At 44.6% G+C, this 25,242-nt stretch overlaps 1 protein-coding gene across 1 annotated transcript in view; it reads right to left on the bottom strand.

The window, feature by feature from the left end:
- Positions 1-25,242, bottom strand: part of LOC140212191 (bifunctional heparan sulfate N-deacetylase/N-sulfotransferase 2-like) — a 566,492-nt gene that overhangs the window by 39,862 nt on the left and 501,388 nt on the right. Inside the window, exons 9-10 of the mRNA XM_072282865.1 lie at positions 8,537-8,722; positions 2,867-2,995 (exon numbers count right to left, since the gene is read on the bottom strand). Coding sequence (XP_072138966.1) covers positions 2,867-2,995; positions 8,537-8,722 — 315 coding nt within the window. The remainder of the gene's footprint in view (positions 1-2,866; positions 2,996-8,536; positions 8,723-25,242) is intronic.

Raw genomic sequence — 25,242 nt, 5'->3', positions numbered from 1 at the left:
GGAACTCAGCAGGTCAAGCAACATCTCTTGAAATGAGAACAGTCAACATTTTGGGTAAGATCCTGTTCTGGAGTCATTCCGCATGCAATACTTTGGCTTTCCAGCATCAGCAGAACCTCGTGTTTATTATCTGCAAGCATATGCAATTTGCCAAAATACAGAGAATGATTATAATCTCGGAGACTGGGGAAAATAGACAGACATCCTGACCCATTCAACAGTTACAGATTTTGGAGGCTCTACTTCAATTGCAATGATTATTTTGGGCATTCTGCCTGGTTCCTATTTATAAAAGCACTGGAGGCTGAGCGGAAACCACTTAGAAGTTTATAAAATTGTGAGAGGCATAGACAGGGTAGACAGTCAGAATCGTTTTTCCCTGGGAAAGATAGGTTAGGACTTAATTTCTTGGCGTAGAAGGTTGAGAAGAGATTTGATAGATGTATACAAAGTTATGAGGTATACAGATAGGGCAAATGCAAACAGGCTTTTTCCACTGAGGTCAGGTGGGATGACCACCAGAGGTCATGGGTTAAGAGTGAAAGGTGAAAAGTTTAAGGGAAACATGAGGGGTAATTTCTTCACTCAGTAGGTCGTGAGAGTGTGGAATGAGCTGCCAACACAAGAGGTGCATGCAAGCTTGATTTCAATGTTTAAGGTGAGTTTGGATAGGTAGAAGTATGGAGGGCTATGGTCCCGGTGCAGGCAGTTTAAAAGCTTGGCACGGGCTAAATGGGCTGAAGGGCCTGTTTCTGTGCTGCACTTTTTCTATGATTCTAAGCCAGAAGATATGCATTTAAGGTGAGAGGGGGAAAATATAAAAGATGTGCAGAGCAGGTAGTTTTACACAGAGTGGTGGGTGTCTGGGATGATGGTGAAACAGACACTATAGTGGTGTTTAGGAGGCTTTTAGACAGATAAATATGCTGGGAATGAAGGGATACAGATCACGTGGAGGCAGAAGAGAATTACTTTAATTCAGCATCATGTTCGGCACAGACAATGTGGGCTAAATGGCCTTCTCCTGAGCTGTATTGTTATATGTTTTATATCCTAAACCTGTTAGCCACCGGACAGCTGAACAGGGTGCAGCAACACTACACAAATGTCTTGTTGTGGAGGATCAGAAGACAGTTATTTCAGATAACAGTTAGTTCCTCCGCGCGCTTTGTGACACATCAGATGGCAACCTTGACGTTTCTTTACATTTTGTCCATTTTATTTTTAATGAGGCCGAGTTGTTAGTTCGACGCTCAGCACAGCATGGATGGAAAGCGTGCAAGGAGCTGGCTGGATTCGAACCCGGGACCACTCGCCTTGAAGTCCAGTGCAGGTGCCACTACACCCACTGGCCGACTCCTTTTATAGGCAAGGCTCACATTTAATCTCTCATGAAGTTTGGAGCCTGTCTTAAGGCAGAAGAGGCCCAGAGACTTGAACACAACCTGAAGAGTACTGACAGAAGACTGTACTGTTCGAACTGCCTTTTTTCCTGATGAGATATTAAACCCTGGAACGATCTACCCTTTAAAGAGGACAACAAAGATCCAACAGTGCTACCTTGGAGAAGAGAGGAGGAATGTTCCTCCAATGACTCGGCCTGTATCACACCCATTTAACCCTAGGGTCTCATTAACTTTGTCCAACCATCCGCTCCCAGCGTCCTGCCTACCTCAGTGCCTTGGCTGTCACCCGAGAGAGAGCAAACAATGAAGAGTGGCCAGGTCTCAGGCAGAGGAACAAAAGGCCCATCTTCTGACCACGATGGCTTTCTGACAACACTTGCTATCAATTGTTGATCGCAGGCTTTGTCAAAATGCCATTGCCATCTGCCAACATCTGCCTATTGTCCTCAGATGTTCCTGATGATCAGAGATAGTTAGAAACTCAAAAAAAAACAAACATTACAATTTATAAATCAGAAAACATTTCTAATTCATTTAGCCCAATGTTCAAAAACAATTTTCAATTAAAGTTAAGGAAAAACAATTAAAGGCTTCAGTGGATAATGGTGCCTGTTCAAATGAGAGTAACTGTGAGAGATGTAAAAATGACGACTGGTATTCACTGAGAGGTCAGTCAGTGTGCTCTGTACTTCTGCACTCTACCACACAGACCTAGATATGCTATGTACACCATGATGAACCAGCATTTCTAGAAAGAAGTGTGACAGGTACTATGGAAATTCATCCCTTTCTCAATCTCCCTGCTGTGATTGAGTGGAAACATATTACCCTGACTTCCTATGATAAACCAAAGACACACACAAAATGCTGGAGGAACTCAGCTGTGCGCCATGGTAGCATTGCGGTTAGCGTGACGCTATTCCATCTCCGGCATTGGGGTTCAGAGTTCAATCCCGGCACCCTCTGTACGGAATCTCTGTACGTCCTTCCCGTGGAATGTATGGGTTTTCTCTGGTTTCCTCCCACAGTTCAAAGACGTACCGATCAGTAGGTTAATTGATCCATTATAAGTTGTCCCATGATCAGGTTAGGGTTAAGTTGGGGTTGTCGATGGGCCAGAAGGGCCTACTCCGCACTGTATTTCTAAATAAAATTAATAAATGAACTCATTGGGTCAGCTAGCATCTATGGAGAGGAATAAACAGTCAACATTTTGGGTCGAGCCCCTTCATCAGGAATTTAGATATACCCAATGACTTCACCAACACTACTGTCTGTGGCAATACATTTGCACAACCCTCTTGGCCCAAAACATCAGCTGTTTATTCCCCTCAATAGGTGCTGGCTGACTCGCTAAATTCCTTCAGCGTTTTGTGTGTTGCTCTGGATTTCCAGCATCTGCAGAATCTCTTGTTCATGATAAACCAACAATGGATTAAATGTGTTTTAATCACACTCACCGGATTAAGCAGTACCGTCAGGAAGAGCTCTCCACCCTGAATACTTTTATCTAGCTCCTTGGATCCTCCGGGATATTCATTATAAAAGATAGTGTGTGTAAACAGCCCACAGGTTTGGCGGGGCAGAACCTGTGTAATTGTAAAAAGAAAAATAAGATTTGTTAAGATTTTGTCAAAGCAACATTTCTCTACACAGAAATTTGCTCTGGCCTACATTCAAAGCTGCACTCACAAAGCCCTCAGCATTTCCAAGGAGCCCTCTCCATCCGTCCTACAATTTGACCTCCTACCGTCAGGCAGAAGGTGCAAGAACAAGGACTGAGGCTGGGTAACAGCTTCTTGCCCCAGGCTGTGAGACTACTGAACACCCTGCTACCACCCAGTACACATTACTCATGACAACACCAGTAACGGTAATACTGTGCTACTGTATGCAGTGCCTATAAAGTATTTCCCCACCCCGCCCCGGGAAGTTTTCACGTTTCATTGAATCACAGTGGATTTAATTTGGCATTTTTTTGACACTGATCAACAGAAAACGACCTCTGTCAAGGTGAAAACAGATCTCTACAAAGTGATCTAAATTAATTACAAATATAAAACACAAAATAATTGTTTGCATAAGTATTCACCTCCTTTAACATGAAACACCAAATCATCACTGGTGCAGCCAATTAGTTTTACAAGTCATATAATTAGTTAAATAGAGATCACCCTGTGCATTCCAAGCAACTCTGCAAAAAAGGTTATTGAAAAGCGCAAGTCAGGAGATGGATACAAGAAAATTTCCAGATCACTGAATATCCCTTGGCGCACAGTTAAGTCAATCATCAAGAAATGAAAAGAATATGACACAGCTGTAAATCTGCCTGGAGCAGGTCGTCCCCAAAAACTGAGTGACCATGCAAGAAGGGGACTAGTGAGGGAGGCAACCAGGAGACCTGTGACAACTCTGGAGGAGTTACAAGCTTCAGTGGGTGAGATGGGACAGACTGTGCATACAACAACTGCTGCCTGGGTGCTTCAGCGGTCGCAGCTTTATGGGAGAGTGGCAAAGAGAAAGTCACTGTCGGAAAAAAATCACGTGAAATTTCGGCTAGAATTTGCTGAAGGCACGTAGGGAGACTCAGGGAAGTTGGCTAGAAGGTTCTATGGTCTGATGAAACCAAAATTGAGTTTTTTTGGCCATTAGACTAAATGCTGTTTGGCTAAGGCAGGCACTGCACATCATCAGAAATCTTGAAGCATGGTGGTGGCTGCACCATGCAGTGGTGCTGCTCACTGCACAGGGCGTGCAAGGCTTGTGAAGGGAGAGGGTAAAATGAATGCAGCAAAATACAGGGAAATCCTGGAGGAAAACCTGATGCAGCCTGACAGAGAACTGCGACTTGGGAGAAGATTTGTTTTCCAGCAAGACAATGACCCCAAGCATAAAGCCAAAGTTAAACAGGAATGATTTAAAAAGAACAAAGTTAATGTGTCATGGAGTGGCCAAGCCAGTGTTGAGACCTGAATCCTCTTGAGAATGTGTGACTGGACTTGAAAAGGGCTGTTCACTCAGTCCCCATGCAATCTGACAGAGCTTGAAGCTGTTTCGTAAAGAAGAATTGGGAAAAACTGCAGTGTCCAGATGTGCAAAGCTGAGAGAACTATCCACACAGACTCAGGCTCTAATTATTGCCAACAGTGCATCTAATAAATACTAACTTGAAGGGGAGGTGGGGAGTAATTGTGCAATCAATTATTTTGTATTTTATATCTGTAATAAATTTAGACCAATTTATAGATTCCCCCCCCCCCACTTTGACACAAGTCTTTTCTGTTGCTCAAAAAAAAGCAAATTAAATCCACTGTGATTCAATGTTGTAAAACAATAAGATATGAAAGCTTCCAAGCGGGTGAATATGTTTTATGGGTACTGTATTTAATGACATGTTGTATATGCTCTTTCTGTCAACTTGTACATCTACAGAATCTTTTAATTATCTGTTAAAATTATTGTGTTAATATTTTAAGTGATGTATTGGATTATATGTATTGTGTTTTGCATCTTGGTTCTAAAGGTACATTGTTTCATGTACCTATATACAAGTGAATAGATGAATGACAATAAACTTAAACTTGAACAATATTAAACTTTCAACAAGCTTCCAATGATCAAATCCAGGGACAGATTGCATGACCATTGCTTTACTAGTTCCTGCCTTTGAAGCAATTCCCTGGGATCACAGAAATGTCAAGAGCGGCTAACAGAATTTTATCATCTAATGTCGTGAAAGGCCCAAATTCTCTTGAGTTTTTCTTTGATCTGCATAAAAGGTAGAAATTAAACACTCCTGCCAGATATTCTAGCTATACAACTGAAAGATATCCAAACATAAAACATTAACTTGGTTTCTCTTTCTACAGAATCTTCCTGTTCTGTTATACCATTACCTATTCTCCTGAATACTGACTATTGACAATGAAGAAAACATTTATATCTATATGTAGCTTGAATCTGTAATGTATTGTAGTGGCAGCAGTAGAGGCATTTTGAAAATTATTTCAAAATGAGTACATTCCGATGTACTCAGAATAGATTGGATAAATGTCCGAAAAGAGCATTTTCAAAGGGAGCACACACAGAAAATGCTGGAGAAACTCAGCAGGTCAGGCAGCATCTATGGAGAGGAATAAACAGTCAATGTTTTGGGCAAAGACTCTTCATCAGGACAGAAGAGGAAGGGGGAGAAAGCCAGAATGCTGCCTGACTTGAGGAGCTCCTCCAGCATTTTGTGTGTTGCTCTGGGTTTCCAGAATCTGCAGAATTTCGTCTTTATGACTTTCAAGAGGATTAGGGGATAGGCCAGCGATATGAGAATACTTAGGACAGGCAGCACAGATTCAGTAGGGTAAACAGTCTCCTAGAGCAGGGGTCACCAACCTTTTTTGCACCATGGACCGGTTTAATATTGACAATGCTCTTGCGGACCGGCCGACTGGGGCGGGGGGGGGGGGGGGTTCAAGTAGGGTTAAACTCACCTCGACATGTCTTCTACAGTTAGGGAGCCAACTTTCTCACTCCCAAATAAGGGACAAAAGTAGCAGTCAAATATGGAACACTTGGGTTTACCCCAAGAAAGACTACCATGACCATGAAGCCTTGCATGGGCACCTCTGTGCGCATGTGCATATATGACGTGCGCATATGCGTACGTGCCGATTTTTTTTTCCACAAATCGGTTTTGGTTTAATCTTCCCGACTATACTGTACATACATTATTTCTACTTTATATAGGCTGTGTATTTATCATATCATTCCTGCTTTTACTATATGTTAGTGTTATTTTCGGTTTTATCTGTTATTTGGTATGATTTGGTAGTTTATTTTTTGGGTCTGGGAATGCTCAAAAAATTTTCCCATATAAATTAATGGTAATTGCTTCTTCGCTTTACGCCATTTCCGCACGAAAAGTTTCATAGGAACGCTCTACCTTAGAGGGGGAAATACGGGACAAGGGCAGTCCCATATGGGACAAACCAATTTAGCCCAATATACGGGATGTCCTGGAAAATATGGGACAGTTGGCAACCCTATGTTCAAGTTCAACAGTGCGTGACAGGGAATGAGGAAAGGTGCAGCTGGCTCGTATCGTTTCCTCACAGCCCGGTAGCACATGCTTTGCGGCCCAGTGGTTGGGGACCGCTGTCTTAAGAGTCTGAACTGGGGTGCACAGGGTGTCCAGGGAGGGGGAGGACTTGTCATGTGCATTCTGGGATAACTTTCTCAGCCTTGTTCCCCACAGGACACTTCGCTCTCACCTGTGGCTCCACGTAGCTGTTTGCATACAACAGCAACCACAACCTGGTATACTGCTTCGACTGGTGGGCTAAACCATGAGAGGATAGCCAGAGGGCTCCACGCTCTGGTGAGATAGGGACATGCTGTCCTGGCATGTGAGGTCTGTCCCGGCAGATAAGATCTACAGCCATGAAGGCTGTACTGCAACACTCCGTGGCGAGCGAAGATCATGACGAGACACATGTTTGCCCCATGGCTCTTGACTTTCTCTGAGTACCCAACAATTCCCTTCTCAAAACCTACTGCTAAATCTGCAGGAAGGCAGTACATTGAAAACTGCTACAAACAAAACTACCTTGGGCTGCCTCTGCACCATTTGGTAATCACATTCAACAAAATTATCTGACAAGTTATTTCACAGGCATTACGCACTGTTAAGCGTGCACAGATTCTGAACATAACCTTGTAAACTATCTGTTGTGTTCACACACTGAAACAGAAACCACCAGCATTGCCTCTCTGTGTACACACAAAATGCTGCAGGCATTCCCAATATAGGAATACAGGGATATAGGAATATACAATGGATATTTCAGGCCACGTCCTGAAGAGTCTCAACCTGAAATGTCGACCATTTATTAATTTCTGGAGATGCTGCCTGATCTGCTGAATTCCTCCAGCATTCCGTGTGTTACTTTGGACTTCCAGCATCTATAGAAGTTCTTGTATTTATTAATTTTCCTAACATTTCTCCATGACATTACAGTATTCCACACAACCCACCCCTCACTGAGTTTCAGACCAATTCCATTCTCCCAGTTATTCTCTCACACATTCCCATCAGGTGTCCTGCTACTACTACTTGGGACAATTTATTGCGGCTAACTAATCTGCCAACCTACCTTGTCCTCAGGACAGAGGATACTGGCACACCCAGGGGAAACTCATGTAGCCTCATGAAAAACATTGCAAACTCCACACAGACAGTAATAGGGGTCAAGTTCAAACACAATTTGCTGCCAAATCCCACCAAATGGCCGAGACAGAGAGACAGAGAGACAGAGATCATTGGAAGCAGAGCTCACTGCAAGGGAAATCTGGGATGGATATTGAATGTGCATCTTGCGGCTGATGTTCATGCCCAAGAGGAAAGCACTTCACAGGCTTTGGAACTACTTCTGAAATGGAAATCTATCCGTTTTATCCTTCTGTGTTGGGGAATAAATTTCCAAACAAGATTTGACAGGAAGTTGTGGTTAGCATAACACTATCACAGCACCAGTGACCTGGGTTCATTTCCGCCACTGCCTGTGGGGAGTTTGCAGGTTCTCCCTGTGACCACCTGCATGTGTTCCAGCTGCTCCAGCTCCTCCTACACACCAAAAAGTACAAGATACGGTGAGTGAATTGTGGAATTCTGTGTCGGTGCCAGAAATGTGGCAACACTTGTTGACTACCCCCAGAACATCCTTTGACTTGGTTGGTCGTTGACACAAATGATGCATTTCACTGCATGTTTCAATGTTTCGAAGCACATATGACAGAGATAATTTTCTGTGTAATCTTTGCATTAAATGTGCATCATGTAGTGACGTTCACATCACCCAAATAAGAAAAGGCTTAAAGAAACTTCAGAGTTTGGAACTACTTCTGAAATAGTTGCCCGTTATTCCTTTCCTGCTTTGGAGAGTAAATTTCCAACTGCGATCACTGGAAGAATGCAGACATTATGACCTACAGAACAGTCTGTTGATGCTGATGGTTCATGAACTTGAAGAAGGATTTGTACAAGGCCATGCAACCAGTGGTCCAAGCTAGCCAGGCATGAGAGCCCATGTAGTCCTGGAGCGCAGAGCCCTCGTTGTGCTTTGAGACTAGCCACTCACCATAATGCCGTTGTGGATGAACCCCCTGCGATACCGCGCCGGCTTCAGGTGGGGGTACTCCTCTGTGCTCGTGACCTTGATTCCCCAGATGGATTTCCAAGCCTTGTACAGCTGCGTGTGGACAGGATACACACCTGAATGATGAGGGGCAATGGCGTAGCCCATGTTGATCGGGATTCCATGGTCCTACAAGAGTAAGGAGACACAGTTACAAACGGTTACAATGGAAGAATGCCCAAACATACAAAGACTATTTAAACATAACATGGGCCCAATCAGCTAATGATTGCTCATGTCTGCTCCACGAAAACCTCAGGGGCAGATTAGAGTTGATTTTCAATGTCTACATTTCCAGTAAGATGGCGGCGCACTTGGTCGCAGTAGCTTGTCCAGGGCCAACCAAGTGTATTACTGTCTTTTTTTTTTTTACTGTATTTTTTACATTGCAACACCCTGCTGGATATTAAAAACTATAAATACTGCAGATATGCACCATTAGTGAGTTGCTTGTTGGTGGAGAAACTGAAGGAGCTGAACTTGACGCAGACGGTGCTGCTGCCTGCCTCAGAGGGGTGTTGGAGTCAGTGTGCAGCTTAAGTGAGTGACTGTCTTAGTCACTTTTCTTGTGATCACAAGACCCTGTTGGACGTAGTTAATGTGGAATGCTGCAAGTCCGATTGACTGATTTATTGGCAGACGGCGAGGAAACTGCATGACCTCAGTCATAGCAAAGACTCTGCTTCAAGCAGTGGTGCTGCTTGTTTACAACCAGCCAGGAGAGAGGCATTGGAGTTGGTGCGCTGGGGTAGCTGTGGTGTGGTGTCCAAGGTGCTGCTGCCCCCGTCCCCCCAGTGTTTACTTAGCAGAAGACAAGGTGTATTGTGTTCAACTGCAGATTGCTGCAACTTTAATGGCCTCAGGGACTGGGACTATATTTTTTGTGTGACTGTATTTTACTCATATCTTGTGTGCTTTATGCTGTGTATGACTGTTGGTACTGTGTTTTGCACCTTGATCCCAGAGTAACACTGTTTCATTTGGCTGTATTCATGGGTATTTCATGTATGGTTGAATGACAATCAACTTGAACTTTACTAGTCTGGAGTTGCATTCAGGCCAGAATAAATGAAGACAGGTCTTCCTAAAAATTAAAAAGCTGGGAATCTGAAACAAAAACAAAAAAAAAGTTGGAAACACTTCAATTTGCATACAAATCAGAAATTAAGATACCCTCGTGAGATATTTCATTTATAGAACTGAAGGATCTCAAACTTGAAACATGAACTCAATTTTTTTTCCCCCACAGGTGGTTCCTTGCTAATGTGCTTTCACCTCATATTCTGCCATTACTTATTCCGCTGAACAGTGCTTATCGAGAATGAGGAAAACATTTAAAAAGTGGCTTGAATCTGAAATATGTTGCTTTTGCAGCATTGAGCAGCATCTGTGAAGGGAAAAACTGAGTTAATGTTTTAAGTCACAGACCCTTTGACAGAAATGGCAAAGGGTCTCTGATCCGGAACTCTTCAGAGAGCTATTCTCAAGCTGGTGAGAGGGCGAGGGAGAGAAGGATGGGATAAAAGGAATATCATTGTCAAGGACCCCCACCATCCAAACCATGGTCCCTCCTCGCTGTTTCCATCAGGAAACTCAGAACACACACCACTAGGGTTCAGGAAAAGTCATTACCCTTCAATCATCAGGTTCCTGAGCCAGCATGGGTAACGTCGCTCATTCCAACTCTGAACTGATTCCGCAACCAATGGACTCACTTTGAAGGACTCAGTAACTCATGTCCTCCATATTATTATTTTTAAAAAATATTTGTTTCTATTTGCATGGTTTGTTCTCTTTTGCACATCTGTTGCTTGTCAGTCTGTGTGTAGCTTTTCCCCGTGGATTCTATTGTATTTCCTTGTTCTAATCTGCTTGCAAAAAAAAAATCTCAGGATAGTATATGGTCACAATATTTGTAATTCGATCAGAAATTTAATTTGAACTTTGAACTTGTGACAGGGACTGTTCTAAGTTCTTCCTGTTTGAAACCAGCCCACCTGTTTTCCTTCTGATATCCTGCTGTGTGCTCTACTGTGAATTCTTAATATTCTTGTCAAGTTTATCACCACACTTACAAGTACACTGATGTACAGATACAATGAACCACATGGGTTTCCTCTAGATGCTCCAATTTCATCCCCTATTCCAAAGATGTGCAGTGAGGGTCTGAGAGTTCTGGCCATGCTACATTCCTGAAGCGAGGCAACTCTTGCAGGCTGCCCCCAGCACAACGCTTGCTGATTTGATTTGACGCAAACGACACACATAGACCATAGGAACGGAATGAGGCCTTCTGGCCCTTCAAGTCTGCTCCACCATTCTATCATGACCGAAGCATTTTCCCACTCAACCCCATTCTCCTGCCTTCTCCCCGTAACCTCTGACACCCCGACTAATCCAGAATCTATCTCCCTCCATTTTAAATATCCCCTATATACTTCACTGTATGTTTTGATGTAAATAAGACCAAATGAAGTTCATTTTATCTTACAACTTACTTGCAGCAGCATCTCGAGCATGTAGGTTGAAACAACAACAAAGCAAATTATACCAGATCCATTTCCCATCTTTACTCTCCAAGGATCCCACACTTATCCAATATACCTTCCTCCCTTTTGTAAATCAATAGACCTGTTGCCTTTATTAAATCTTTTAGCCACTTGCTGCTGAGAAGACCTCCAGTCTCAGTCCTCCAGTGTTTGGCACTATTGATCGTCAAGTCTTTTGATCTCACATCTTCCTTGCTCCCTTCTGTCAATCACACAGTCTCTCTTCTTGTGGAATCGCTCTTTTAAGTTGGATAAACCTGCTGCTGAATCTGCCACCGCTCACAGACTAACTGTTCCTTTATCCAATCATTCCAGCCTTACGTAGAGTGGTTAGCACAACACTATTACAATGCAGTGACCTGGGTTCAATTCCCGTCACAGCCTGTTTGTACATTCTCCCTGTGACTATGTGGGTTTCCTCCCACATTCCCTGTGAGCTTGATTGGTCACATGGGTGTAATTAGACTGGAAGGGCCCATTACCGTGCTGCATCTTTGAATAAATAAATTAAATGACGGAGGAGAGCATTCTGACTTGCTGCATCAATGTCTGGTATGGAAACTCCAATGCACAGGATTGAAGGAAAGCTGCCAAGGGCCGCAGATTCAAGCCAGCTGCATGGTGGGCTCTAGCCTCCCCACCATCAAGGGAAAGTTCAGAACACACAGCCCCAAGAAGGCTGTATCCATCATTACAAACCCTCGCCATCCAGGACAAGTCCTCTTCTCATTGTGACCATTAAGGTGGTGGTGCAGGAGCCTGAATATCTACACTTAATGATTCAGAAACAGCTTCTTTCCCTCTGCCATCAGATTTTAGAACAGTCCACAAACTCTACCTCATTTTTTTTTTGGTGTTACTTATTTTGTATTTTATACAGATCGACCTTCACTAATCCGATTACCTGTAATCCGGTTCCTTCAATAATCTGGCACTGATTATGCTTAATGTGATCCTTCTGTAATTCGGCATTTTCGCTAATCCGGCACTCCTCAGGTCCCAGTGGTGCCGGATAAGTGAAGGTCGACCTGTAGTAGCTTTATGTCTTCCACTGCACTGCTGCCACAAACTACAAGCTTCCCATCACGAACAACACACACAAAATGCTGGTTAGCTCAACACGTCAGGCAGCATCAATGGAGAGAAGAAAAGAGTAGATGCTTCGAGTCAAGCCTATTGTCATTTAACTACACACATGTATACTGTCAAACAAGAAAACATCTCTCCAGACCAGGGCGTAAAGCACTGTAGTACACTATAACACACAATAACTTAGGAGAGCAAAGATAAAATCTACAAATGGGTTACACATAAATAAGCAAAGTAAAGTGCAATAATATTAAATATTGTCAGGTATAAAACAGATTAACCAGTGACACTTTGAATGTGATGCAACAAGGAGTTCAAGAACCCAGTGGCCTGGGGGAAGAAACCGTTTCTCATCCCGACCATTCTTGTTTTTATGCATCGGAGTCTCCTCCCAGATGGTAGAAAGTCAAAGAGGATGTTGGATAGGTGGGATCCTTAAAAATACCAAGGGCCCTGGGTACACAGCACTCCTGATAAACATCTCTGATGGATGGCAGGGAGACACCTATGATCCTCTCAGCTGTTCTCACAGTCCTTTGTAAAGACTTCCAGTTGGATGCTCCGCAACTCTCATACCAGATGGAGATGCAGCTTGTCAGGACGTCCTCAATGGTGCTCCTGTTAGAGTGTGAGTGTGTGTGACAGACAGAGAGTGTCTGACTCTGAGTGTGAGTGTAGCCTCGCTTGTCTCAATCTCTGTAAGAATGCAGGCGCTGCTGTGCCTTCGTGTTCAGGGAGGTGATATTGAAGGACCAGGTGAGGTCGTCTGTGGCGTGAACTCCCAGGAACTCGATACACTTAACTCCCTCTGCCGAAGAGCCGTGTATTCACAGAGGAGGATGTCTCATCTGCAGCTTCCAGAAGTCCACTATGATTTCCGGCTGAGACCCTTGGTCAGGACTATGAAAATGGACAAGGGAGAGCCAGTGGATGCAGTGTACCTAGACTTTCAGAAAGCCTTTGATAAAGTCCCACATAGAAGATTAGTGGGCAAAATTAGGGCACATGGTATTGGGGGCAGAGTACTGACATGGATTGAAAATTGGCTGGCTGACAGAAAACAAAGAGTAGCGATTAACGGGTCCCTTTCGGAATGGCAGGCGGTGACTATTGGGATACCACAGGGTTCAGTGCTGGGACTGCAGCTGTTTACAATATACATTAATGATTTAGATGAGGGAATTAAAAGTAACATTAGCAAATTTGCCGATGACACAAAGCTGGGTGGCAGTGTGAAATGTGAGGAGGATGTTATGAGAATGCAGGGTGACTTGGACAGGCTGGGTGAGTGGGCAGATGCAGTTTAATGTGGATAAATGTGAGGTTATCCACTTTGGTAAGAACGGGAAGGCAGATCATTATCTAAATGGAGTCAAGTTAGGAAAAGGGGAAGTACAACGAGATCTAGGTGTTCTTGTACATCAGTCACTGAAAGCAAGCATGCAGGTACAGCAGACAGTGAAGAAAGCTAATGGCATGCTGGCCTTCATAACAAGGGGAATTGAGTATAAGAGCAAAGAGGTCCTTCTGCAGTTGTACAGGGCCCTGGTGAGACCACACCTGGAGTACTGTGTGCAGTTTTGGTCTCCAAATTTGAGGAAGGACATTCTAGCTATTGAGGGATTGCAGCGTAGGTTCACGAGGTTAATTCCCGGGATGGCGGGACTGTCATATGTCGAAAGATTGGAGCAACTGGGCTTGTATACTCTGGAATTTAGGAGGCTAAGAGGGGATCTTATTGAAACATATGATTATTAAGGGATTGGACACGCTGGAGGCAGGAAGCATGTTCCCGCTGATGGGTGAGTCCAGAACCAGAGACCACAGTTTAAGAATAAGGGGGTAGGCCATTTAGAACAGAGTTGAGGAAAAACTTTTTCCACCCAGAGAGTGGTGGATATATGGAATGCTCTGCCCCAGAAGGCTGTGGAGGCCAAATCTCTGGATGCTTTCAAGAAAGAGATGGATAGAGCTCTTAGAGATAGCGGAATCAAAGGCAGGAACTGGATACTGATTGTGGATGATCAGCCATGATCACAGTGAATGGCAGTGCTGGCCTGAAGGGCTAAATGGCCTACTCCTGCACCTATTGTCTATTGTCTGGAAAGGAAGGGGGCAGACAGAAGGTGGGGAACACACACAAAGTGCTGGAGGAATTCAGCAGATCAGGCAGCATCGATGGAAGGAAATAAGAAGTTCACATTAAGGGCTGAGATCCTTCATCAGGCCCTGTTTATTGAAACATCAACTGTCTCAGTGCTGCCAGCTCCAGCAATTTCTACGTATTGTTCTGGATTTCTAGCACCTGCAGAATCTCCTGCGTTGATTACAAATTTGACTTTAATTCTTAGAGCTCTTTCAGGAAATGGCTGGAAAACACTGCGTGTCCTGAGGTCGTGAAAGATGGTTTACAAATGCAGAACTTCCTCTTTATTTCCGCTTCCTACAAGCAAAAGAAATATATGGCTGATGCTGTCACGGAGAGAGTCTTCTCAAGCGATTGGCATGATTCAACCAGTTTACATTACTGTTTGTGTTGCATTTAGCAACACTGAAGGCCTGTGGACTGGGCTGGGATGTCCAGCCAGATGTCAGGCAGACCAGTATGGCCAAAAGGCAGGAGGTCAGCAGTTCCAGAAGAGTTCCTTGTGGGCAGCAGGAATAAGATCTGATGACCCCTGGGTATGAGAATCAGTGAGAGTAGAGTTCAAGGCCTAGTGTTGGGTGATCGGAGGATCCTGCGATGGAGGCCCGAGGGCTGAATTGGAAGTCAAGGCCTATTGGCCGAAGTCAAGTCTGTGAATCTCTGCATGTTGGCTGGGGAAATCAAAGGCACGATGTCTGCAAATCTGAGTCCACTGGAAGCTGGAGTTTGAAGATGGGATACCCTGAAATTAGAGGATTGTGTATGTGTGAGAGTGGGATGGAGCGATGGAGTTTGTTTTGTTGCTTGTTGCATTCTGATTTGCTGTTTTGTGTTGTTCTGCCCAGCATTGTGGGCAGGCTGTCCCCAGCACCCACCATTATGTTGGTCATTAATGCAAACGACACATTTCACTGTATACACATGATAAATAAACCTGAATCTTAAATATATTATCCTGAGTAAGCAGTCAAGCACACTCACAGCACAAAGCTGCAGGGATCTGCGGGCCCTGCCTTCTCTTTCAGCCAGAGAGCAGTAAAAGGGAATCACCTTCCCAATACTGGAGCCGTTCCACTGACTGCTCATGGGGGCCCTGGGGAACAGGTCCATTGTACGCCAGTGATGGCTGATAACAGCAACTCGCTTCCAGCAGGACTGCAGCTCTCTTCATGGTCCCTTCAGTATGTATGCCTCTAGTATCCTGTGTGATTAACAGGCAAAGCCCATGTCCTTTTTATCGTGGAGGGGAGAGGAAAAAGAAAAAAAAACTAGTTCGCTTTCATAACTTCCACATGGAATCTGTAAATTAGACTCCCATTATCATAAGGGTGATCAGAAAACCGGGTGACGGGTGGAGATACGTCTCTAACAAAGGAGGTGTAGGTCACCCTTGGGTAAGGTGTAGCACCTGCGTAGCCTACCGATCAGGGTCAAGTGAAGCCATGGAAGCAGCTGGTGCATATCACAAGTCTTGGTTACGTGACTACTGACGCCAGGCAGACAAATCTCTGAAGAGTATTGACAATGGCTGGGGTCACCCATCTCGTAAAGACACTGACCAGAAGAAGGCAATGGCAAACGACTTCTGTAGAAAAATTTGCCAAGGACAATCACGGTTGAAGACTATGATTGCCCACATCACATGACACGGCACATAATGATGGTCATCACAAAACTACCAGATTACTGTTAAAAATCTGTCCAGTTTGTGAATGTCCATGAGGGTAAACGGAAAGGAATTTATTTTGCTGAACAAGGAGAACCTGCCACGTTGGCGTCAGAATGAGTGGTGACACTCAGAAGCCGTCACCGTCACATCCTCAGTTCGTGTTGGTTGTTAATGCAAAGACATTTCACTGTACGTTCCGATGTACATGTGATAAATAAATTTGAACCAGAATTTTAGGGTTAGCACAGCATCGTGGGCCAAAGGGTCTGTACTGTGCTGTAGTGTTCTGCGTTCTACCTATCCGAACCCCATTGCTAGTGAGATTAAAAACAGATTAGCTTTATTTGTCACATGTATGCACACTGAAACACAGTGAAAGGTGTCATTTGCTTCGACGACCAACAGTCTGAGAATGTGCTGGAGGGAGCCCGCAAGTCGCCATGGTTCCAGCAACAACCTAGCATGCTGGCAACTCACTAACCTCAACCCGGATGTCTTTGTAATGTGGGAGGAAACTGGAGCACCGCGAGGAAACCCACGCAGTCACGAGGAGAACAAACTCCTCACAGAACTGAACCCTGCTCACTGATGCTGGAATAACATCACGCAATCATGATGGCCGGAGGGCAGGGCTGCTCCTTGTCTGGCTCCATCAACACTCACTGATTCAGTCTTAGCGTCGTACTTTTTTTTGCTAAAATAAATTCCTATTACTCCAGCCTTCTTGGTGAATTAAAACCACCATTACAATGCAGTTTGTATCCAAGCTGCATTACTGACCCCAGAAACAGGAATAAACCAGGAGCAGTCTGCAGGACAATGGCTTTTTCCGCAGTGATTAAAGGTCGCTACATTTCAAAACATCTGTCAGGTTCATGTGCTGTAAAAGGGAGGAATTGTTCCCTCCCTACCAGCCCCAGCAGGGAGGAGGCAGACCATCTACAACCATGACTACCAGAGTGACCACTGTTAATACTGGCTGGTTGGGGAGTACATCTCAGATCTGATGGCCAATGATACCGTGTCATTTCAAATCCCCAGACATCTATGGAAATCTGAGTTGTGCAATTAATAGACACTGATACAGACTACTTTTTGTACAGCAAATCTCAGAGGTCTTCAGCTCCTGTTTAAGTGAGGAATTTACTTCCAATGATGGAAGCCCTGAGGGAACTTTCCATTATTCTGTTACCAGCAAGAATAATGAACAGTGCTTTGAGACTCACACATTTATGTTTTACCTAGAAAAGGATCTGACTCGGAACTCATTTTACAGACTCACTTAAAAGTTATAAAATCTTAAAAGCAATCTTAAAAATTTCTTACCCCAGGCAGTTAATCTGATCAGCCATTCCAGTTAGCCCCCCCGACCCCCTGCTCCACTACCCCAGTCAATGCACTGCAAGCCACTCTTTATAATGCTGCTTACATTGTAGACACATACTGGTATTTATGTATTTATAGACTTTTTATTCCATAACCATTCTCTAAATTTATTTTTAATAGTTCTTTATAATTGTTGGATGTTGTTCTTTTTTGTTGCATGCGTGCCCTGACCCACACCACACTCATGGCAAGTTCCTACTACATGTAAATATAGTTAGACTAGTAGATATAAGAGCAGTATTAGGCCATTTGGCCCATTGAGTCTGCTCCACCATTTCATCATGGCTGATCCATTTTCCCTCTCAGCCCTAATCTCCTGCCTAATCCCCCTAACACTTCATGCCCTGACTAATCAAGAACCTCTGCCTTAAATATACTCAATGACAGCCTCCACAACTGCCTGTGGCAATGGATTCCACAGATTCACCACTCTCTGGCTAAAGAAATTCCTCATTTCAGTTTAAATGGATGTACCTCTATTCTGAGGCTGTCCCCTCTGGTCATAGACTCCCCTACCATAGGAAACATACTCTCCACATCCAGTTTATCAAGACCTTTCAAAATTTCATAGGCCTCAATGAGATCGCCCTTCATTCTTCTAAATTCCAGTGAGTAGACGCCCAGAGGCAACAAACGCTCCTCATACAATAAGCCTTTCAATCCGGGAATAATTTTTACAAACCTCCTATGAACCCTCTCCAATGTCAGCACATCCTTTCTTAAATAAGGGGCCCAAAACTGCTCACAATACTCCAAGTGACTGTGCAGTGCTTTATAAAGCCTCAGCATTACATCCTTGCTTTGACGAGTAAAGGTGGCTTTCACCCTTGACCCTTTCAAGAACTCTAGTGTTCATGTTGTCAGTATCATTTTTTTATTTCCACACCTTGTCTTCTCTTGCACATTATTTGTCAATCTTTACGTACGGTTTTGGGTGAATGCTCTTTTATTCCTTTACTTTTCAGAAAATGCCTGCAAAAATATAAATCTCAAGGTAGTCAACAGGAATTCTGCAGATGCTGGAAATTCAAGCAACGCACATAAAAGTTGCTGACGAAGGGTCTCGGCCTGAAACGTCGACTGCATCTCTTCCTAGAGATGCTGCCTGGCCTGCTGCGTTCACCAGCGACTTTTATGTGTGTTGCTTGAATTTCCAGCCTCTTCCTTTAGTTAGTCCTGACGAAGGGTCTCGGCCTGAAACGTCGACTGCATCTCTTCCTAGAGATGCTGCCTGGCCTGCTGCGTTCACCAGCAACTCTTATGTGTGAATCTCAAGGTAGTATATGGTAACATACACTGTATGTACCTGGATAACAGATTTCACTTTGACTTTGGACTTGGAAATGAATGGAAAGTCCTGGAATCACAATGCGGAATATTTACTGTACCTACCTACAGGAAAGAGTACAAAGAAAATTTACAAGGGCTTTTCCAGGTCTGGAGGATCTGAGTTATAAGGAAAAGCTGAAGACGTTAGGACATTATTCCTCAGAATGTAGAAGATTGAGAGGAGATTTGATATTGGTATACAAAATTATGAGAGGTATAGATAGGGGAAATGAAAGCAGGCTTTTTCCACTGAGGTTGGATATGGGATGACAACCAGAGGTCATGGGTTAAGGGTGAAAGGTGAACAGTTTAAGGGGAATATGAAGAGAATCTTCACTCAGTGGGTTTTGAGAGTGTGGAAAGAGCAGCCAGTACAATTGGCAATGCAAACTCAATTTCAACGTTTAAGAGAAGTTTGGATAGGTATATGGATGGTAGGGGTATGGAGGGTTACAGTCCTGGTGCAGTGTGATAGGAAGTAGGCAGTTTAAATGGATTTGGCATGGACTAGATGGGTTGAAGGGCCTGTTTCTGTGTTGTACTATTCTGTGAAACAATAACTCCAAGTGGCCAGATGTGGTTAAAAAAAAAGAAAAAAAATGGATATTAGTGACACAAGAGATTCTGCAAATGTAGAGCAACACATGCAAAATGCTGGAGGAACTCACAGGTCAGGCAGCATCTATGGAGGGGAATAAACAGTCAACTTCTCAGGCTGAGACCCTTCATCAGAATTTTAATGATCACATGATCACCATAACCAATGCTCGTTCTTTCACTCCTGATCTCATTTAGAGCATTGTATCTAAATTCACAAGCTAATGGGAGCTGAGCTCATGCCCAGGATGGTTGTCTAGACCTTGGGGTTCCTGGTCAGGCGATGTAACCAGAACACTGTCAGAGTCAACCACTTTAAGTTAGAAAAAAGGAAATTTCCGAATTAACATACAGTCTGCTTTGACACCGCACCTGCAACTTTCATGACAGCAAAAGCCAAAAAAAAAGGGTAAAATTATAACACATTTTGATCTCACGGAGGAAATCTCATTCTAATGCACATTCAGAAGCTGACCCTTTGAAACTGTAATACCAGTGACCCATATAACATCCAAGCTATGGAAAGATCTAATATTAAATCAGCTAATCATGTGGCAACAACTCAATACATAAAAGCATGCACACATGGTCAAGACCAAACATCAGAACGGGGCTGAAATATAATTTTGACCATGGAATTATTGTTGGTGCCAGACGGGTGGTTTAAGTATCTGATCTCCTGAGATTTTCACACACAACGATCTCTAGAGTTTAGAGAGTGGTGCAAAAGAACAAAAAAAACATCCAGTGGGTGTCAGTTTTGTGGATCAAAACACCTCGTTAATGAGAGAATTCGGTGAATGACCAGACTGGTTCAAGAAGAGAGGAAGGCGACAGTCACTTAAATAACCACGTGTTGCAACAATGGTGTGCAGAATCGTATCTCTGACCACACAACATGCTGAACATTGAAGTGGATGGGCTACAGCAGAAGACTACACTGGGTTCCATACCTGTACCTAATAAAGTGGCCACTGCATGTTTATCCTCTACTTGTCCACAGTTTGTTTACTTGTTTATATTGATTCGTAAGAACGGCCAAAGATATGGGGGAGAAGGCAGGCAGGAGACTGTGGTTGAGAGGATCAGCCATGATCAAAAGTAAGCAATGATTTTACTAAATGGTGGATATAGCAAAACGGTGGTTCATTAGTGCTCCATTTTGTAGGCACCCCTGGATGCTTTTGGCAATCACCTTCAAACATACCAGAATGTGTCTTTCAGTGGGTCACATTCACCTTACCTGACGCCTGGCCTCAGCCTCTCCATAAATTCCGAGGGTGTGGACAGGCAGCCAATGATCACCCTTTATAATTCTGCACAGCTATAACGTCTTCCCAGAGTATCAGCATTGGCTGATAGGTGACTGAACCAAACGGAATACTGTGTTCTTAATTTAGTCCATCATTAATCACTTGTGCACATGACTGTTTCAGACAGGAAAACCAATCTGACTCACTGCTCCTTGGTCATAAATTCCCAATGGACGAGCTGTCCCTTTGATCAAAATTCACTAACACTTCTGTTGCTGAGTGTGTGCCTTCGAGACCATACCAGACGTACCCAAACTGAAAGCTGTGGATGAGCAGGACCGATGATCCAGAACTCCACAAGTCCAGGTACGACCGACTGAAGAGCGAGTACGAAATTCCGAGTGAATTTAGAGACAGAATCCAATGCACGTCAGCTTTGGCAGGGTTTGCAGGCCATTACTTTCTGCAAGGCAAAACCTATCATCATGAATGGCCGTGATACTTCACTCCCAGACGAGTTCAACACCTTTTACGCACACTTTGAAAGGGACGAATAAAGCTACACTTAAGCAAATCTCAGCAGCATCTGGCAACCCTATGACATTGGTCTCAGAGGTTGACACCAGAACACCTTTCAAGAGGGTGAATCCTCGCAAGGTGTCAGGCCCCAATGGTGTACCTGGTTGGGCACTGAAAATCTGTACCAACTAGCAGGAGTATTCAAGGAGATCTTCAATCTCTCACTGCTGCAATCAGAGGTTCCTAACTGCTTCAAAGAGGGCAACAGCCAAACCTGTGCCCATGAAAAGCCCAGTGAGCTGCCTCAATGACCATCGTCCAGTTGCACTTGCGTCTTCTGTGATGAAGTGCTTTGAAAGGTTGCTCATGGCTTGGATCAACTCCTGTCTGGGCAAGGGCCTGGGCTCACTGCAATTTGCCCATCACCACAACATGTCAACAACAGATGCAATCTCACTGGCCCTCTACTCAGACTTGGAGCACGTGGACAACAGCAATACCTAGGTCAGGCTCAGGCTGCTGTTTGTTGATTACAGCTCAGCATTCAACACTATCACTCCCTCAGTACTAATCAACAAAGCTGAAAGCCTGGACCTCTGGACCTCCCTCTGCAACTGGACTTCTGCGTTCCTTATTGGGAGACGACAGCCAGTACTGACAATCAACACAGACGTGCCTCAAACACGTGTACTCAGCCCACTGCTCAACTCTCTTTCTACACTCATGACCGCGTGGCTAGGCACAGCTCAAACAGCATCTACTAATTCACTGATGACACAACCGTCGCTGGCAGAATCTCAGGTGGTGCACAGGAGTCAGACAGACCAGCTGGTTGAGTGGTGTCGCAACGACAACCTTGCACTCAACGTCACTAAGACCAAGGAATTGATTGTGGACTTCAGGATGGAGAAATTGGGAGAAAACACACCAGTTCTCAAAGGGTCAGCAGTAGAAGGGCGAGGGTTGAGCTCCCGAGTGTCAACATCTCTGAAGATTTGTCCTAAGCCCAATACATCGTTGCAACAATGAAGGTCGCACACCAGTGGCCACACTTCATCAGGAGATTATACATGTCACCAAAAACATGAGCAAATTTCTACAGATGCATGCAGAGAGAGCTCTGACTGGTTATATCACTGTTTGGTACAGAAGCTCCAATACACAGGATTGTAAAAAAAAACTTAAACTCAGCCAGCTGCATGATGGGTAGAAGCCCCCCCCCCCCACCATTGAGGACACCTTCAAAAGTGATGCCTCAAGGTGGCATTCACCATGAAGAACTCTCACCACCCAGGACATGCCCTCTTCTCATTAGAACCAACAAGGAGAAGATACAAGAGCTGAAGACACACAATGTTTCAGGAACAGCTTCTTCATCTCTATCATCAGAATTCTAACAGACAATTAACCCATGTGCACTACCTCACTTTTTGCTATATATAAATATATATACACACACACACACACAACCATTTCTATACAGCTGTATCTATATACACACACATACACAGTATTCCTCCCTCTGACTATACCTCTTGCCCATCCTCTGGGTCCCCCCCCCCCCATCTTTCTTCCCTGGGCCTCCTGTCCCATGATCCTCTCATATCCCCTTTTGCCATTCACCTGTCCAGCTCTTGGCTCCATCCCTCCCCCTCCTGTCTTCTCCTATCATTTCGGATCTCCCCCTCCCCCTTTCAAATCTCTTACTAGCTCTTCCTTCAGTTAGTCCTGACGAATGGTCTCGGCCTGAAACGTCAACTGCACCTCTTCCTAGAGATGCTGCCTGGCCTGCTGCGTTCACCAGCAACTTTTATGTGTATTGCTTGAATTTCCAGCATCTGCAGAATTCCTCGTGTTCCTCATTGTATAGTTTAGTTTATATATTGCACAGTACCGCTGCCACAAGACAGGACATTTCACAAGTCAGTGATGATAAACCTGATTCCGAGTCTTGTGAAGCCCCATCGCCCAGCAAAATAACCCCGGACCCCCCCAGTGCATTCTACCACCATGCTGACTGATCCCCACTGTTAAACAGTTTGCTTTGACAAATTAGGGTTTCAGTACAGCTTCTTATTGACTTGTCAGGGAGAGCAACCCTCCAGATTTGTCTTTAGTAATTACAAACAATAATAAGCCAGACTGAAGTTCCAGTGGCTTGGAACTGCAATCAGTTAATGGAACGTGAAAATAACGAGGCCACTTCTCTTCAACAGAAGTCAGAGGTAGCCACAGGCAATTTTATTTTTGGTTCCAGAAATTCCAAAGATTAATGGACGTGCTTCAGTTCCATAAACAGATCTTCATTATTCATGTGACAACTTTTCAGTATAAAGAATGCCCTCGTAGCTATGAAACTCCTTCAATTTTGTATTTTTCTTTCCAAGATTAAAACATGCAAGCCTTGAGAGTATTCCACAACAGACACCCATGAGTGACGAAGATCAAGAGTTGATCTCACTGAAGAGTTGGGGATGATTCAAGGAGGTGAGATATAGATCATTGGCTCCTCAGCTGGTGGAGTCTAGGCCAAAGGAGGCAGTTAGAGCTTCTTTATGGAACTTCTGCCATCTCTAACAGGATCCTTCCACCAAGCACATCTTTCCCTCCCCTTCCTCCCACCCCTCACTTTCTGCTTTTCACAGGAATCGCTCCCTACACGACTCCCCTGTCCGTTTGTCCCACTGATCTCCCTCCTGGTACTAATCCCTGCAAGTGGAACTAGTGCTACACCTGCCCCTACACCTCCTCCCTCACTACCATTCAGGGCCCCCAAACAGTCCCTGCAGGTCAAGCAACACTTCACCTGCGAGTCTGTTGGCGTCATCTGCTGAATCCGGTGCTCCCAGTGTGGCCTCCTGTATACCAGTGAGACCCGACATAGACCGAGAGACCGCTTCACTGAGTCCTTACGCTCTGCCCACCAGAAGCGGGATGTCCCGGAGGCCACCTTTTTTAATACTACTTCCCATTGTGATATGTCAATCTGTGGCTGTCTCTACTGTCGCAATGACGCCACACTCAGGTTGCAGGAGCAAAACCTCTATTTCATCTGGGTAGCCTCCAATCTGATGGTGTGAACATAGATTTATCAAACTTCTGGTAATGCCCCCACCCCACCTTCACCATTCCCCATCCCCTTTGCTCCCTCTCAACTCATCTCCTTGCCCACCCATCACCTCCCGCTGGTGCTCCTCTCCCCTTTTCTTTCTTCCATGGCCATCTGTACTCTCCTGTCAGACTCCTCCCTCTCCAGCCCTGTATCTCTTTCACCAATCAACTTCCCAGCTCTTTATTGCACCCCTCCCTTTCTCCGGTTTCACCCATCACCTTGTGTTTCTCCCTCCCCCACCTTCGGACTCTGACTCTTCAGCTTTTCTCTGGTCCTGCTGAAGGGTTTCAGCCCTGGCCTGGCCAGGTGTGCGTGAGCGTGCGCTTTGCCTGGATTTCCAGCATCTGCAGGTTTTCTCTTGTCTGAGTTACAGCTGTCTAACTGAAGTGGCCTTGGGAAACACCTCTTCATCTGTGTCACCTCTCCCCCTGAAGGCAATCAGGACTTGAAAAACTCACGGATGAAGTTTAAAAGATGTTTGCAAGATGAGTACTCCGCCATGCACGGTTACAAGCCCGGCTGCGAAAGGTGGAGGGTTGGACATGGAGCTAGCAACCCCATCCCATAAAAACCTAGCTCTACAGAAACGCCAACAGAAGCTCCAAAGACCTCATCCCTCGGAGAGGAAGGATCTTTGAAAGGCAGGACACCTGACCCAGGACAGAGGACTCTGGGAACTGCTGTTAGTGACCTCATCCCAGTAGGGGTGAAGAAGAATTCAAGGGAGGATCAAAGAGAGATGGGGAGCAAACACAGCTAACTATTCCAGGCAGAAAGGAACTACCTATCCCTGTTCTCGACGTTCAACTTTTCTGACGATTAGTTTGGAAAAAGAACACTTTCCTGAATCCCTGCAACTTATTCTCTCTTACATGCCAATGAATATCCCTTGCTTTTTTTTTTAAACCCCCACATGTAGACACTTCACCTACCAGTATGTCTCAGGGACACCAGAGGTGACGGAGCATCAAAATTTACCCTCACGCGAGATCTGCAGCTG

Source organism: Mobula birostris, chromosome 18 (genome assembly GCF_030028105.1).
Source record: "Mobula birostris isolate sMobBir1 chromosome 18, sMobBir1.hap1, whole genome shotgun sequence".
Classification (NCBI taxonomy): domain Eukaryota; kingdom Metazoa; phylum Chordata; class Chondrichthyes; order Myliobatiformes; family Myliobatidae; genus Mobula; species Mobula birostris.
Note: the sequence above shows the minus strand (reverse complement) of the source record. Positions and strands in the feature narration are given on the sequence as shown.